Source organism: Bemisia tabaci, chromosome 4 (genome assembly GCF_918797505.1).
Source record: "Bemisia tabaci chromosome 4, PGI_BMITA_v3".
NCBI classification, from domain to species: Eukaryota; Metazoa; Arthropoda; class Insecta; order Hemiptera; family Aleyrodidae; genus Bemisia; species Bemisia tabaci.
The window spans coordinates 3,006,200-3,019,131 of record NC_092796.1 but is presented as its reverse complement, the minus strand read 5'-3'; the positions used below and the strand labels follow the sequence as shown (position 1 = coordinate 3,019,131).

The 12,932-nt window shown below is 39.9% G+C and overlaps 1 protein-coding gene across 1 annotated transcript in view; it reads left to right on the top strand.

Moving 5' to 3' along the window:
* The first annotated feature begins 138 nt into the window (after positions 1 to 138).
* Positions 139 to 12,932, top strand: part of Pisd (phosphatidylserine decarboxylase) — a 52,769-nt gene continuing 39,975 nt past the window's right edge. Inside the window, exon 1 of the mRNA XM_072299152.1 lies at positions 139 to 389. Within this exon, the coding sequence (XP_072155253.1) occupies positions 284 to 389 (106 nt within the window). The 5' untranslated portion in view covers positions 139 to 283. The remainder of the gene's footprint in view (positions 390 to 12,932) is intronic.

Genomic DNA, 12,932 nt, shown 5'->3' with positions numbered 1-12,932 from the left:
AACTGTCAAAACATCAAAACAAACAGTTTCCTCACCGTTTGCACGTTCGACATTCATCGTAACAGCTTAACCTCCAAAGTAAACAAGGGAAAGTCGTGCGTGTTTCGGAATTCCTCACGGAATTTTAATGATGTTATCGAACTTGTAACTCTTTTGGTGTTATTAGTTGCAATATAGCTCTATTTGATTGTTTTCTATGAGTCCCATACTGCGTTTCGTCATATTGTCATCAGAAATCATTCTCGCTGCAGTCTAAGAAGTGAAGTGACGAACAACCAGTTGAATGGCGCTACGGGAAGTCGTTGGGGTCAATTTTCGTGTGCTGGCAATTCATCGACGGACAGTGCACACCTCTCTCATAAAATCTTTTGAACGTTCTGAAAGTCCAGGTAAGATTTATCAACACTGCTCACCTTTCAAGGCTGTTTAAAAGTCCGGGGCCACTCTGAAGTTATATCAGCGGTTAAACAACCGTAAGAGCATTCAGGACATATAGTTGCAATCCAAAAGGGGGAACTGAGGTCATGTCTTGAGCATCAAACCTCAAGTTCTGTATGCTATGGTTGTGGTCACCATTTTTATCTGCGAAATGGCAATGAAAATGAACAGTGAACAGATAGATGTAAGAAAGTATGTTGTCTCTTTCATCAAAAGTGACGAAAATTCCAGGTTCCCAGAGATTCTAGTTGCTTTCAAATGATTCCAGTTTATTTAATTCTGTGAACATGCTCAGACTTACTGGGAAATAAGCAAAGTGGGCAGTTGCATGAGTGCAACAAATTGCAGAGGGAAGGAGAGGGGAAGAAAGTCCCTTAAGAATTTTTTATTTTTTTAAATGACAACTTTGCACGTCAAATTTGAGAGAAATCAGGTTATACTTGATCAAAAGGGACATGTTTACGAAAATTTTCCAGTTGGAGGCCCTTGACCCCCCCCCCCCCCCCCTTGAATGTGCAATTTCTCTAGCGAGAACCATCATGGGGGCTGGAAAATTCTTATGCATTGGAGCAGCGAAAAGTCAAACCTGGCCACATCTATGAAGACTCTAAGTTCGTAATTAATGGCTGAGAAAGGTGAGGTCTTCAGGCTGCAATTTATGATGGCTCTGTTTAGTAAGACTTCACTGATTGAAGCATCAGCTTTACCAAATTTCTTTCTCCTGAACTTATTTAGGGGTAACCCTCTTTGGACAAGGTATGAGGAAAAAGCTCATGGCAGCTCTCTAGCAGAAGTTCAGCAATTGCTTTAAATAATTTGGTTTCCTCCAAATTTGAGTCGAGGAAGCTTAATCTTCCTTTTCACAATATTTTTCACCCCTGCACTCTTTAATTTAAAATTTGAACTCTTCTTTCAACTCTTCGTTTTTTATTTAAAAGTATTTGTAGGGATTTCTTTGAAGACCCCCCCCCCCCCCAGAAAAATTTTACTACCTTTCAACAACTTTTGCCCCCCCCCCCCCTCCCAAGGCTCACAATCAGTGAAATGACCCCCCTGTATCAACCTGACTTTCACATTTACATTGCCGAAAATTTACAATTGGTATTTTGTCATCCTGTCAAAATTGCCCAGTAATTGCAAAACTAATCGTTCCTATATTTTTTGCTACCCATTTTGAATATTTCATCTGCCTCCATGGGAAATGAAATACTTAATTTAGTTTTTTTTTTTCAAAAAAAAAATTTCATTTTTTAAAATTTATTTATAAAACTATTATTTTATATTTAAGAATTTTGGTTCTTTTGATTCGGTGGGAAGTCCAGTTTTATCTGTATTCCTATGAAGGATAGAGATATTTTCAAACAGGAAGAACTCTTAAAGTTCTTTTGACTGAATGCTCATATTGGAATCCAATTAAGTATGAAATATACTTGAAAAATCGACTTGCTATTAGGGAGACTGGAAGTTTCCTTGCGTAGACGAAAGAGTTTTACGAGGAGAGATGTCACTGTCTCAGGGCAACATTCGTAATACGAGGGGCAGGGAACCGGGGGGGGGGGGGGGGCTCGCCGAAGGAGTGCCCCGAGAAAATCCTGATATTTTCACCCGTGTCTATGTCGGAATTTTGACAACAACCACTCAAGTGTTCGCCTCTCTCCGCGGTGCGGACACGTTATGTCACGATAGGCTGAGTAGTGAGAGATTAAAGCAATTCAATAAGCCGCCCGATCAGGTCATTGTAGTAGTTATCAATGACACGAGAGCAATATCAAACTCGCTTCCCTTTTGATAAGTAGCGGGACAGTCTCCAGTTTCTGGGTGGAATGAGCACAAAAAATTCGCCCAAACGCGCTTAAGGTTATCGTGTGTTGCCATTTCGAGCGAGAATTCAAAGAAAATAGAGATTCTTCATTCATTCGGGCAGACGCAATATATATTATCATACTCCTTCTTTTCGAGGAAAGTCTCATAGAACGTCACAGAATTTTTTGGGGCTCAATATGCAGCCCAAAGCAAATAGCTGCAAGTTCTCGAAGAGCTTTGAAGTTTGACGCGTGGAAATTTCGGTTTCAGAACTGAACTTTGGTTCCTTCTCATGGCACATTGAAGTTTTCGGTCGCACAAGCCGAACTTTGGCGCAGACAACCGAAGTCCTTCAGAAAAAACACGAACTTCAGTACTTAAGCCGAACGGAAAATTTATTTATTTAATTTTATGGCCGATTATAGTAAAATATCCCTTCTTTCGAGAAGGAACAACCCTTTACCTATAGTTTGAAACTCTTACAGAATATTCTGCTAATATAGAAGAAAAATTAAGGAAGCTTTTAAGAAATTACATTACTTAGGTAACTATTTTTCAACAAAAAAAATAAAGTATGACAGAATTTTAGCAACGTTGCAAACGGAGATACATGGTTTTGCACTTTAGTCATGTATTTATTGATGGCGAGACCAGAAAACTCCGTTCGCGATTTACGACGTCGCAATTTTTCTGTCACTGTTTCTCTTCGATGGAGGACTAACCCTCGTCATTGCACGTTTCCTGACATTTTTCTTTGCTCTTTCAAGAATATTCTCTGAAATTTTCGTGTAGAACGTCTAGTAGGTTTTCTTTGAAAAATAATAAAATACCTGCCAGCTAAATAGAAGCGCCATACTTACTTGAGATACTTTTTTTATCGCTTCGCGGCAAGTAGGAATCTGTCGATTTATAAACCAGACAAGTTTATTTTCTGGTGACGTTCAAACTTCAGCTCAGCGCTCACATAGCAGGGCTCTTGAAGGAGTCCGTGATACGTTTTAACATCTGCCGATTCATACGTTTCTGCCATGTCTTTGACCTCTGCATGGTCCTCTAATACCACCCAAGACAGCACAATATTGAGATTCAACTATTTTTTCTTCTTTTTTTTTACGTTGCTATAATAAAAGCATAATATAATCCATGCATAATGTACGTCACGCGAGGATGAAGAAGGGGAGGCAAGAGTGCTGCAGCAGCACCAGCACCAGCATGGTGGATGGTGGGTGCATTGGGGGAGGGGAGGGGAGGGCAACGTCATATTTTTCTCCTCTTTTAAATTGTAAACTCGAAAATGCGTCTTGTAATTTTAAAATTGCCGACGTAACAAAATGGGAAAGAGATATCGCATCTATTTTCATACTTTTCTTTTCCCTCTCGTCTCCTTCAATTATTCAGTTTTTGGACGCGTTTTGAACGTTGCATAGTGGATCGAGTAAACAGGTGAGGTCGGACATTTCTGAAACTTTAAATGCTAACAACTCCGTTTCTTTAAAACTTTGAGGTTCTGAAAGTGGTTTCATTATTTTCTTCGTGAAATTTTCTCCTATAATCACCCCATGAAATTTAAAGTATGACGAAATAGACATCAAAATTTTGAGTTTTAGTCAAAAATTTCACCTCGCGTAGTTTCAAATGTGCGACCCCTCTCAATGACTCGATCCACTGTGCGTTGGCCGCAAACCATCCACATACCGCGGATTAAGCGGTTCATTTTTCCGCCTTTTCGAAACAAAGCGAGTCTATAGCAGCCTGACGTTTGTATAAGGGTCATCAGGCTGTCCAACATCTATAACCCTGGTAAAAATTGACAGTAGAATGTGTGTTCCAAAATACTATAGACCTAAAGCCGGCTGTAAGATTTCCAATAGCTTTTGTAGCCGGCTGTACAATTTCTTATAACCTTTTATAGCCGATGGCGACTAAGCAACAGCCAGACGATAAAGTTTATGCTAAACGTTACTAATTACGGATACTAGGACTTAGTTAGTTTTTGGACTACCGCTCTCTTTTTGTGCCGTAGTATCTTGATTTATTTTGCGAGAAAAGCTCCGTACTTTTGAAGGATGCCTGTCATTCTTAATATGTTGGATCGCCTTCAATTTCTTATGTCAATACTGTGCAGTACCTCTGGTGTGAAATAGTTGCTTCAAGCGCCGTGGCACGCTGAGGTGGGCAGCCAGCGCGAAACGCGCATTGGCGCCTACAAACCTAACAGGGATACTTCACGCGTTGCGCAATGCGTGAAGTATCCCTGTTAGGTTTGTAGGCGCCAGTGCGTCGCCGCTCCGCTTTGTGTTAGGCCCTAATATTGAATCTCGCGGAGGCAGCGTTTTTGAACTCATGATTTCGAAATATTTTCACACTCTGTATGGACTATTCTCATTTTAATTGATGGAAAAAAAATATGTTTTGAAGGAAACTATAATGTGTGTTTTGTAAATATTAAGGTAGTTCCGTATCAAACTTAATGATTTCCAAAGCACACGAATTTCTACACAATTTCTTGTAGCCTTTTATAGCCAATGGCGATAAAGTGTAAAGCCCGCGGCGATAGGAACTATAGCCCGACTGTATACTTTTTTATAGCTTCGTTCAGCCCGGCGGATTTGCTCCGCTTTCTACAGTCAGCTTTATGATTTTCAATAGCCTTCTTTAGTCTTCTATAAGAACTCCTATGGTATTTTGAAACACAGCTCCTATCGCCAATTTTTACCAAGGAAGAAATGGAGCCATCCTATCTGTAGGGTATCAATTTTGTCATGCCTTAAAATTTTCTCTGACTGTCTAATTATTTTGAATCATTAAAATAAAGTCTAGCCATCGTTCTGCAAAAAAAATTTAATTTATCAATCATCGCTTTCTTACAAAGATTTTCCGGAAATTCCGCGCAAAAATGTGGAGCATTATCCACTTAAAAAAAAAAAAAAAAAAAAAAAAAAAAAAAAAAATCCGCGATTGAGATCCGTGGTTTGGCAGTTTCACCATCGCATTTTTTGACTCGTGCAGTTATGGAAAGTGCTTATGAAGTCTTTTATTTTGAACATTTCTGTCAAGGACTTGAAAGTGCTTGATTTTTTGGCAGGTGCTTGAAATTTTACTCTTTAATAGTTTCGGCGGTGAATACTCGTTTAAAAAAAAAACAAAACAAAACAAAACAAAGTACTTGAAGTTAAATAGATTTGAAAGACATTTGACTATTGAAAGAAATCACGCGATCTGCCTTCAAAGAGAACCACAAATTTCCGGCTTGATTTTCGAATCCTCGTAACGACAAAGGCAGCGGTCGGAGCCGCATTTCTACAATGCTGCTGAGCTAAGGAAGAGCGCCGCACAGTAGATCGAGTTAAAAGGAGAGGTCGGACAACATTTGGAAACTTTAATCGCTTATAACTCAGTTTACACAAACTTTTGAGATTCTAAAAGTGGTTTCATTGGTTTCCTCGTGAAATTTTCTTCAAAGAGCATCCCTTGAAATGTAAAATGTGACGAAATAAACATCAAAATTTACAGTTCCAATCAAAAATTTCATGTCCGACCTCTCTAATTGAATCGCGATCCACTGTGCGCTGTATGAACATTCGAGAGTTACCAAATTTCCCTTGATAAACCATGTATTTTTGACGACAATCGTTCACATTTGTCTTCGAAATTTTCAGATATTTTAGATTAATTTGCGTACAAAATTGTCTAAAAATTTTGGAAAAGAATATTCACAATTTTCACCGCGAATTCGGTTTTTATCGAAGGAAACTTGGCAACGCCTGAAGGCTCATACGGCGTTCTTCCTTAGCACGGCAGAATGGGCAACCGATCTAAGCTTACCGTGTTGCTGAACTTCGAAGGAGGGTAAACGGACTAAATTCTGATCATAAAATTTCACGATACGTAGAGAAAAAAGTGCGTTCACAGGAAAAAATTACGGAAAAGCGCTTGAGAATCCTTCAAAAATCGCTTGAAAAGTGCTCAATGTTTTATTCTTGCGGCTGCTTGAGCCATGTCGCTTATCGATTTTTGAATTGATGCTGGAATTCCTTTTTTTTTTTTTACAACAATCTCTGCGACCTAACCTTAGAGGTTTCAATGGCCATAGACGCCAAGGCACCGCTTTGAAATAAACGTAAGTAAGTTATTCGTACGCACTTTGAGCTGCTCGAAAGTTCACGCGAAGTAATTTAGAAGTTTCTAGGGTAAAATGTACAGGTTTATCAGCTATGGTCGCTGGTTTTTGTAATGCCAAATGAAGACTTTGATTCAGTACAGTAGCCAAGTCTACAGCTATCAAAACTCTATCAATCACGCGGAATTACGCTTCTCTACTACCCAAGGTCTAAGAGGAAGCAAGTAGGATAGGGTGGCGGGCGTAAAGGTAAGAGAAGTCAAATATTGCGTGACTCCGCTTTTTTTCCTTTTTTTTAAAGGAAATAGCGGAAGAGGGGGCGTTAAGCCGAGTATGACTGGATTTAAGTACAACGGATCTAGCATTCTCGTTGGATCCGCCATGAGGTGGAATAAAGCTTAAAAATGCTAATTTTGCGTTCACTCAAGGATGCAGAAGAAATTTCGCTATTGAACTCACCTGGGACTCCTGGGAGTTATATGCACGGAAAAACAACTTAGCACTGAGTCCTGCTACTGCCTGTAGTCAGCGCTATTTTATCTTATTTAGTGTTAGGGCTCAGTGCCCTAGTGCTCAGGTGCTCAGTGTTTGTTTTTTCCGTATAGCTCGCTGGAAAAATTTGTCATTTCAGAGTTTTGTAGAATATTAAAGGTATAAAAAGCACGTGCTGACTAAAAATTGGGCTACGTTTTTGCCTTAAGGACCTACTATTTCTACAGGGTGTCTAGCATCAAGAATTCAAGATTATCCCGATTGTCCCGATTCTATCAGGATCTGAGGTCAATCAGGATTTAATCCCGATTTCATCAGGATTTGAGGAAAAATAATCGGTCGTACAATCAGGATTTGAGAAAAGTCGGCCGTCCGGTCGGTTTTTTTATCAAGCTATTTTTGTTAAGTAGTGTTCGCCAGTTTTTCTCCCAATTTTTCTCCGCGAAAAATCAAGATTTGATCAAGATTTGAAAAAATTATGAAATCCCCTGGTAAAAATTGGCGATAAGAACTGGGTTTCAAAATACCATAGGAATTCTTATAGCCGGTTAAAGAAGGTTACAGAAAATCATATAGCTGGCTGTAGAGTGCGGAGAAAATCATACGGCCGGGCTATACGAAGCGATAAAAAAGTACGCAGCCGAGCTATAGTTTCTATAGCCAGGCTTTACACTTTATCGCCTGGCTGTTGCTTTTTCGCCATCGATTATAAAAGGCTAAAAGAAATTGTGTAGAAATTCGTGTGCTTTGGAAATCATTATGTTTGATACGGAACCGCCTTAATATTTACAAAACACACGTTATATTTTCCTTTAATACATATTTTTTTCATCAATTAAAACGAGAATAATCCATACAGGATGTGCACACATTTCAAAATCACGAGTTGAATAACGCTGACTCCGCCAGATTAAATATTAGAGCCTAACATAAAGCGGAGCGGTGACGCACTGGCGCCTACAAACCTAACAGGGATACTTCACGCATTGCGCAACGCGTGAAGTATCCCTGTTAGGTTTGTACGCGCCAATGCGTGTTTTGCGCTGGCTGCCCGCCTGCCACGGCGCTTGAAGCAACTATTTCACACCAGAGGTATTGCACAGTATCATACGAAACTGAAGGCGCTCTAATATATTAGTAATGGCAGGCATCCATCTAAAGTACGGAGCTTTCCTCGCAAAATAAATCAAGGTACTACGGTCCCAAAAGAAAGCAGTGGTCCAAAAACTCACTAAGTCCTAGCATCCGTAATTAGTAACGTTTAGCATACACTTTATCGCCTGGCTGTGAGTTGCTTAGTCGCCATCGGCTATAAAAGGTTATAAGAAATTGTGTAGCCGGCTATAGAAGCTATTGGAAATCTTACAGCCGGCCGTAGGTCTATGGTATTTTGGAACACAGATTCTACTGCCAATTTTTACCAGGGTCAGGATTTATCAGTCAAAAATCAGGAAAAATCAGGATTTTCCAAAATGAAAAAAAAAATAGTGTATTTTCTTCGGAAAATACACGAAAAACTAGACACCCTGTTCTAGTTCATCAACTTTAGCACCTACCTGCGGAAATAAAACTAATAGCTCATATGTTGTTTCTAAAATTAATGAGAAATTGTGGCTTCTCTTTGCAAAATCTCAGCGTGCGTGAACTTCATCTCATATCGCGGTTGTTGATGTGGAAGTAGTATGCTCCGAGAGAATTGCGTTTTCTAAACACGTCTCGCAATTATGCGTTTTCTACACCTCTATCGTACTCATTTCACGAATAGCCCTCTCATCGAGTTTCAAAAGCTTTTCCAGAGTTTTCCGCGAAAATCTAACAGATGAACTGCATGAAAAGTCTGCTTGTTCCCGTGTTTGACGGAGGGTTCCTTTTTCTCTGTAAATTTTTCAACTCTGGTCGGAGCCAATGGACCGTATTTGATAATCAAATAGGTGAGATTGTATCGATATCGATCGGTTCAACACGTAAACATAGCCTCCAAAGTCAATTGAGTAATCGATGGGAACGAGTTTTCTCGTGATGCATTTTTTTATTTTTGTGAGTAGATAAAATGGCAATGAAAAGTGAAAATTGTCAGAAACGTTCTCATTTTCAGTTTTTCTAACGCAAATCCTAAAATTTTCGTTTGAGCTTATGTTCTATTGTTTTGAATCAAATCATACATCAAACCACTATCGAATACGCTCTATTTTACAATTCCTCGAGTGTATCAATCGGTCTGGAGTCGAAGAATCTACGGATTCGGATGTCCCTGTATTTTCCCTCCTTGTCCCCCCCCCCCCCCCACCATCCTCATGAATTAAGTAGTGGGCTCTCCCCTTGTAAATCGACGTCATAACACGGGATTATAATGTGAGGTTAAAGGCTCAGCCAATTAGAGGGATTATTATTGGCCAGTCCCCGCTCACGTTCAGTTTGGACGTTCACGTGCGAAGAGACGAGAAGAGAAAGAAGGTGAAAAACACGTTGCACGTGAAGGAATCAAAATCCGTGCACACGTGAGCATTTGCAAGTTGGCAACACTGTTTTTCCTCCATTTAAATCAACTGAAAATATCGATTTTAGGCGAGGCAAGCTCTCTCGCCAGGAATCGATTGTTTTGCACGCATTTAAATGGTGAAAAAACAGCATTGCCTACTTTCCAGAATCTCCACTGCACGTGAGTTTTTAACGTTCCCGCGCGCGCGCGTTTATAGTTCGTTTTTCGCCGGTTGATGATAGGATACCTTAAAAGAGGGAGTGTGGATACGAAAGGATACGTGCCCATTTCTGATTGATCCAACCATCCGGCTTCACGAGGCACCCCAGGATCCAAATACGTGGTAGATGTCATAAGTGGATGCCTTTGAAAGATTGAATGTGTTGTTTTACTTCCTTGGACCATTGTGTCTTTTTTTTCACATTGCCTCTTCAGACATTTTGACCTGCTTTTGAAAGAATTTTGTACCTTTTTCGAAAAATACATTTTTTAACCAAGACTTCTGCTATTACATTGCAAGGGCCAAAATATTGCCGGTAATCGGCAATTTTGCTGTTATTTTTGTGGATTTTATGGGCTCACTTGAAGCCAAGTGTCCATGCCCTCTCTACATAGGAATTCTAGCCACACTGGAAAAAACACATTAGATCCAGAGTCTAGACTCTTGAAAACATTGACAAGAAAAAATACTCTTGATTCAATCGGATTTTTGCTTGAATCAAAACGAAACCCGCTTTAATTAAGAGGCTTCGTTCTTAATTCAAGCTAGATTCTGATTGAATCAAGAGTACTTTTTCTTGTCGAAGTTTTTAAGAGTCTGGACTCTAGATTCAATGTGTGTGTGTGTGTGTTTTTTTCCCCCAGTGCAGATCGAGGTCATTAAAGAGTGTAGGAAAATTTCAGTATTCGACCAGGGGTGCTGAAAAATGCAAAACTTGTAGAGAGATTACGCGTGCAATTGGGGAGCCTCCATGTGAACGGGTGAATCCCGTCAGATCCCTCCGAAATTTTCGTTTTGAGGTTATCTTAACGGTGTTTAAAAGTTTACTCTTCGGGAGCAATGATGTGGTTTTTTCCTTCTTTTTTTTTGTGCCCTCCGGGACTGATCACGAACTCTGATTGAAAACGGGGAGGCCAATCGAATATCAAGGAAAGTCATCGAACTTCCTGCACCCCTGTATTCAACCCGTTGGAATCATTGCGGCCGTCTTAGAATTAGGTATGAAAAATTGAAATTGACGCCAAGGCTCTCGAGGGGGTTGCCCCAGCAACGAAGTGACGTGATCCTGGTTAGCGTGATAGTAATTAACGGCTCATCTTTTTCCAATCAAAAGCGCGCAGACCGGAATTGCGCCTGCTATTCCGGGTGCACGCGAGGAGATATTTCGGGAAAAAGTGGTGGCGTTTTCCGCGGAAAGCGACCCACGTAATGCGCCCTCCCGCGTAGCGATAAACGGCACATCAAAAATTAATTTTTTCGTGCACGCTCCAATGGTTCTTAGATTAGGTAAATAATCCTATCTATTGGGAAGGAAAAATTGAGATTAATCCTCTGTGCAGCTAGAGTGGCATCAGTCAGGGAAAATTGAGGAGAGTCATTGCGGGAAAACCTGGAGAAAAGCCAGGGGAAGCAAGAGAAAAATCTAAAAAGTCGAGGAAAAATTCCATTCATATAAATTGCGAAAAATTAAGGTTCATGTCATGTAATTTCGTCATCTTCCAGTCAAAGTATCACAAGCGCCATGCGACGTTTACAAATTTCCACCGCCATTTTGTTTTTTTACAGAGAAATCGTTCAACGAAGCTGTCTAAAAATTTCACTGAATTTTCTTTGCGCTCTCATCAAAATTCAGTGAAATTTTCGGAGAGCTTCGTCGAAAAATTTATCTTTAAAAAATAAAATGGCGGCAGAAATTTTGAAACGTCGCATGGCGTTTGTGATACCTTGGCCGGGAGACGACGATTTCAGCCTACTCGATAGTCGAATCGAGAAATCTAAAAACTGTTATCCTCTACGAGTCATGCATCTCGAAAGCAAAGACCATTTCCTCAAAATTGGACGTATTTATGCTAAAAGGAACTATGTGCATTGGGTTTGCGTGCAACATAGTTCCTTTTAGCATAAATACGTCCGATTCATCATCGACCGCACGAAGAAATATATCTCGAATGAGCTGATTTAGTCGTTCTTACGGGCAGTTTATTTTTTTTCCAGAAGAATCGTCACATGAAATTGTCTGAAATTTTGAGTAATTCATCTTTCTACCTAGGTACGAGAAAAAACACCATACAATTGGACCGCGTTAAACAGAAAGGAACCAAGCCACATCAGCTATTGCCAAATTTAACCGGCTAATTTAATTTTTTACATAAAAACAGTTGTGCGGATTTTCGTGCAAATTTCAGTGAATTTTCTCCATAGTGCGAAGCAAATCCCTTAAAATTTTCAAAGGGATCCGCACAAACGTTTTCTCGTAAAAAATTAAATTGCCCCGTTAAAATAGGCAATAGCCAATGTGGCTTGGTTCCTTTCTGTAAACGCGGTCCAATTTTCTGACGAATTCCTCCGATGATTCACCCATGGAAAAATAAATTGTGAAAACTGAATGTGTGAAAATGAAATACCGAAGCAGCGCAGACGAGATGACAAATCGTCCAGCAATAATTTCAATGATCATGGAATTTCAAGCTAAAATTTCTATGGCCGCTCCTTGATCCAGAGGAAATGGAGACCCGGAAAAATCAGGGAGTCAGGAGCACCGAGGAAATATCAGAGAAACTTCATGAAGCTCTGAAGCATGAAGCGAAATCAGGAAATCGACAAAAGAATCAGAGTCCCTCTTCTCAAAGGTTTATTAGCTGCTGGAGAGGGAGAAAATCTCTAAAGAAAATGTTCAGAAATATTGAGAAAAAACAAAACCTGTGAAAAAACCCTTTCTCTCGTTTTTTTATAACTGATTATTCGACTGTAACGTTTGTTTGTAAATCCACGGACATTTCGACTGATTTGCAGAATCGGTGGCATCTGTCTTTGATTGGACGAAATGCTGCATGTTACACATCGAACGATCAGTCGAATGATTTCGCAATGTTGCCAACTGTATGAGTATCACGGGACTGTTGTCGTAAGTTCTTCTCTCTGGTTGGCAGTTAAGAGTGGATAGTTTTACGAACTATGTAAATGATTTGAATCAGTAGAGAATGGCTTGAAATTAGAAGTGCTTCGATTTCAAAAGCTGAGAACATTATTTTTTGACGTCTTTGATGGTTTTGTTTCATTTGTTAGTAGAGCTCCTCCAGGTCAGCTACAAATGAATCATCATACGGTGTCGTATCTAAATTTCTCTGCCTTTTTCTTCGCATGGGCGGATGACGACTCTCGACAAATTAGTCGACTGCTTTGTAGAATGAGGCAGTTAATTAGCCATTTTGATTTTGCATTTCCAAGGTGTTCACTGGTCCGGCAATTCCGGAACGTTCGAATGAGTACTGATTTTTGTTTAAGGCGGCCCGAAAGTACTAAGAAAGTACGGAAATTCGCCATAGAGGTCCGGAAATTTTTGCTTTTTGCGACTGGTGTTTTTTTAAAACAGCCTGGCA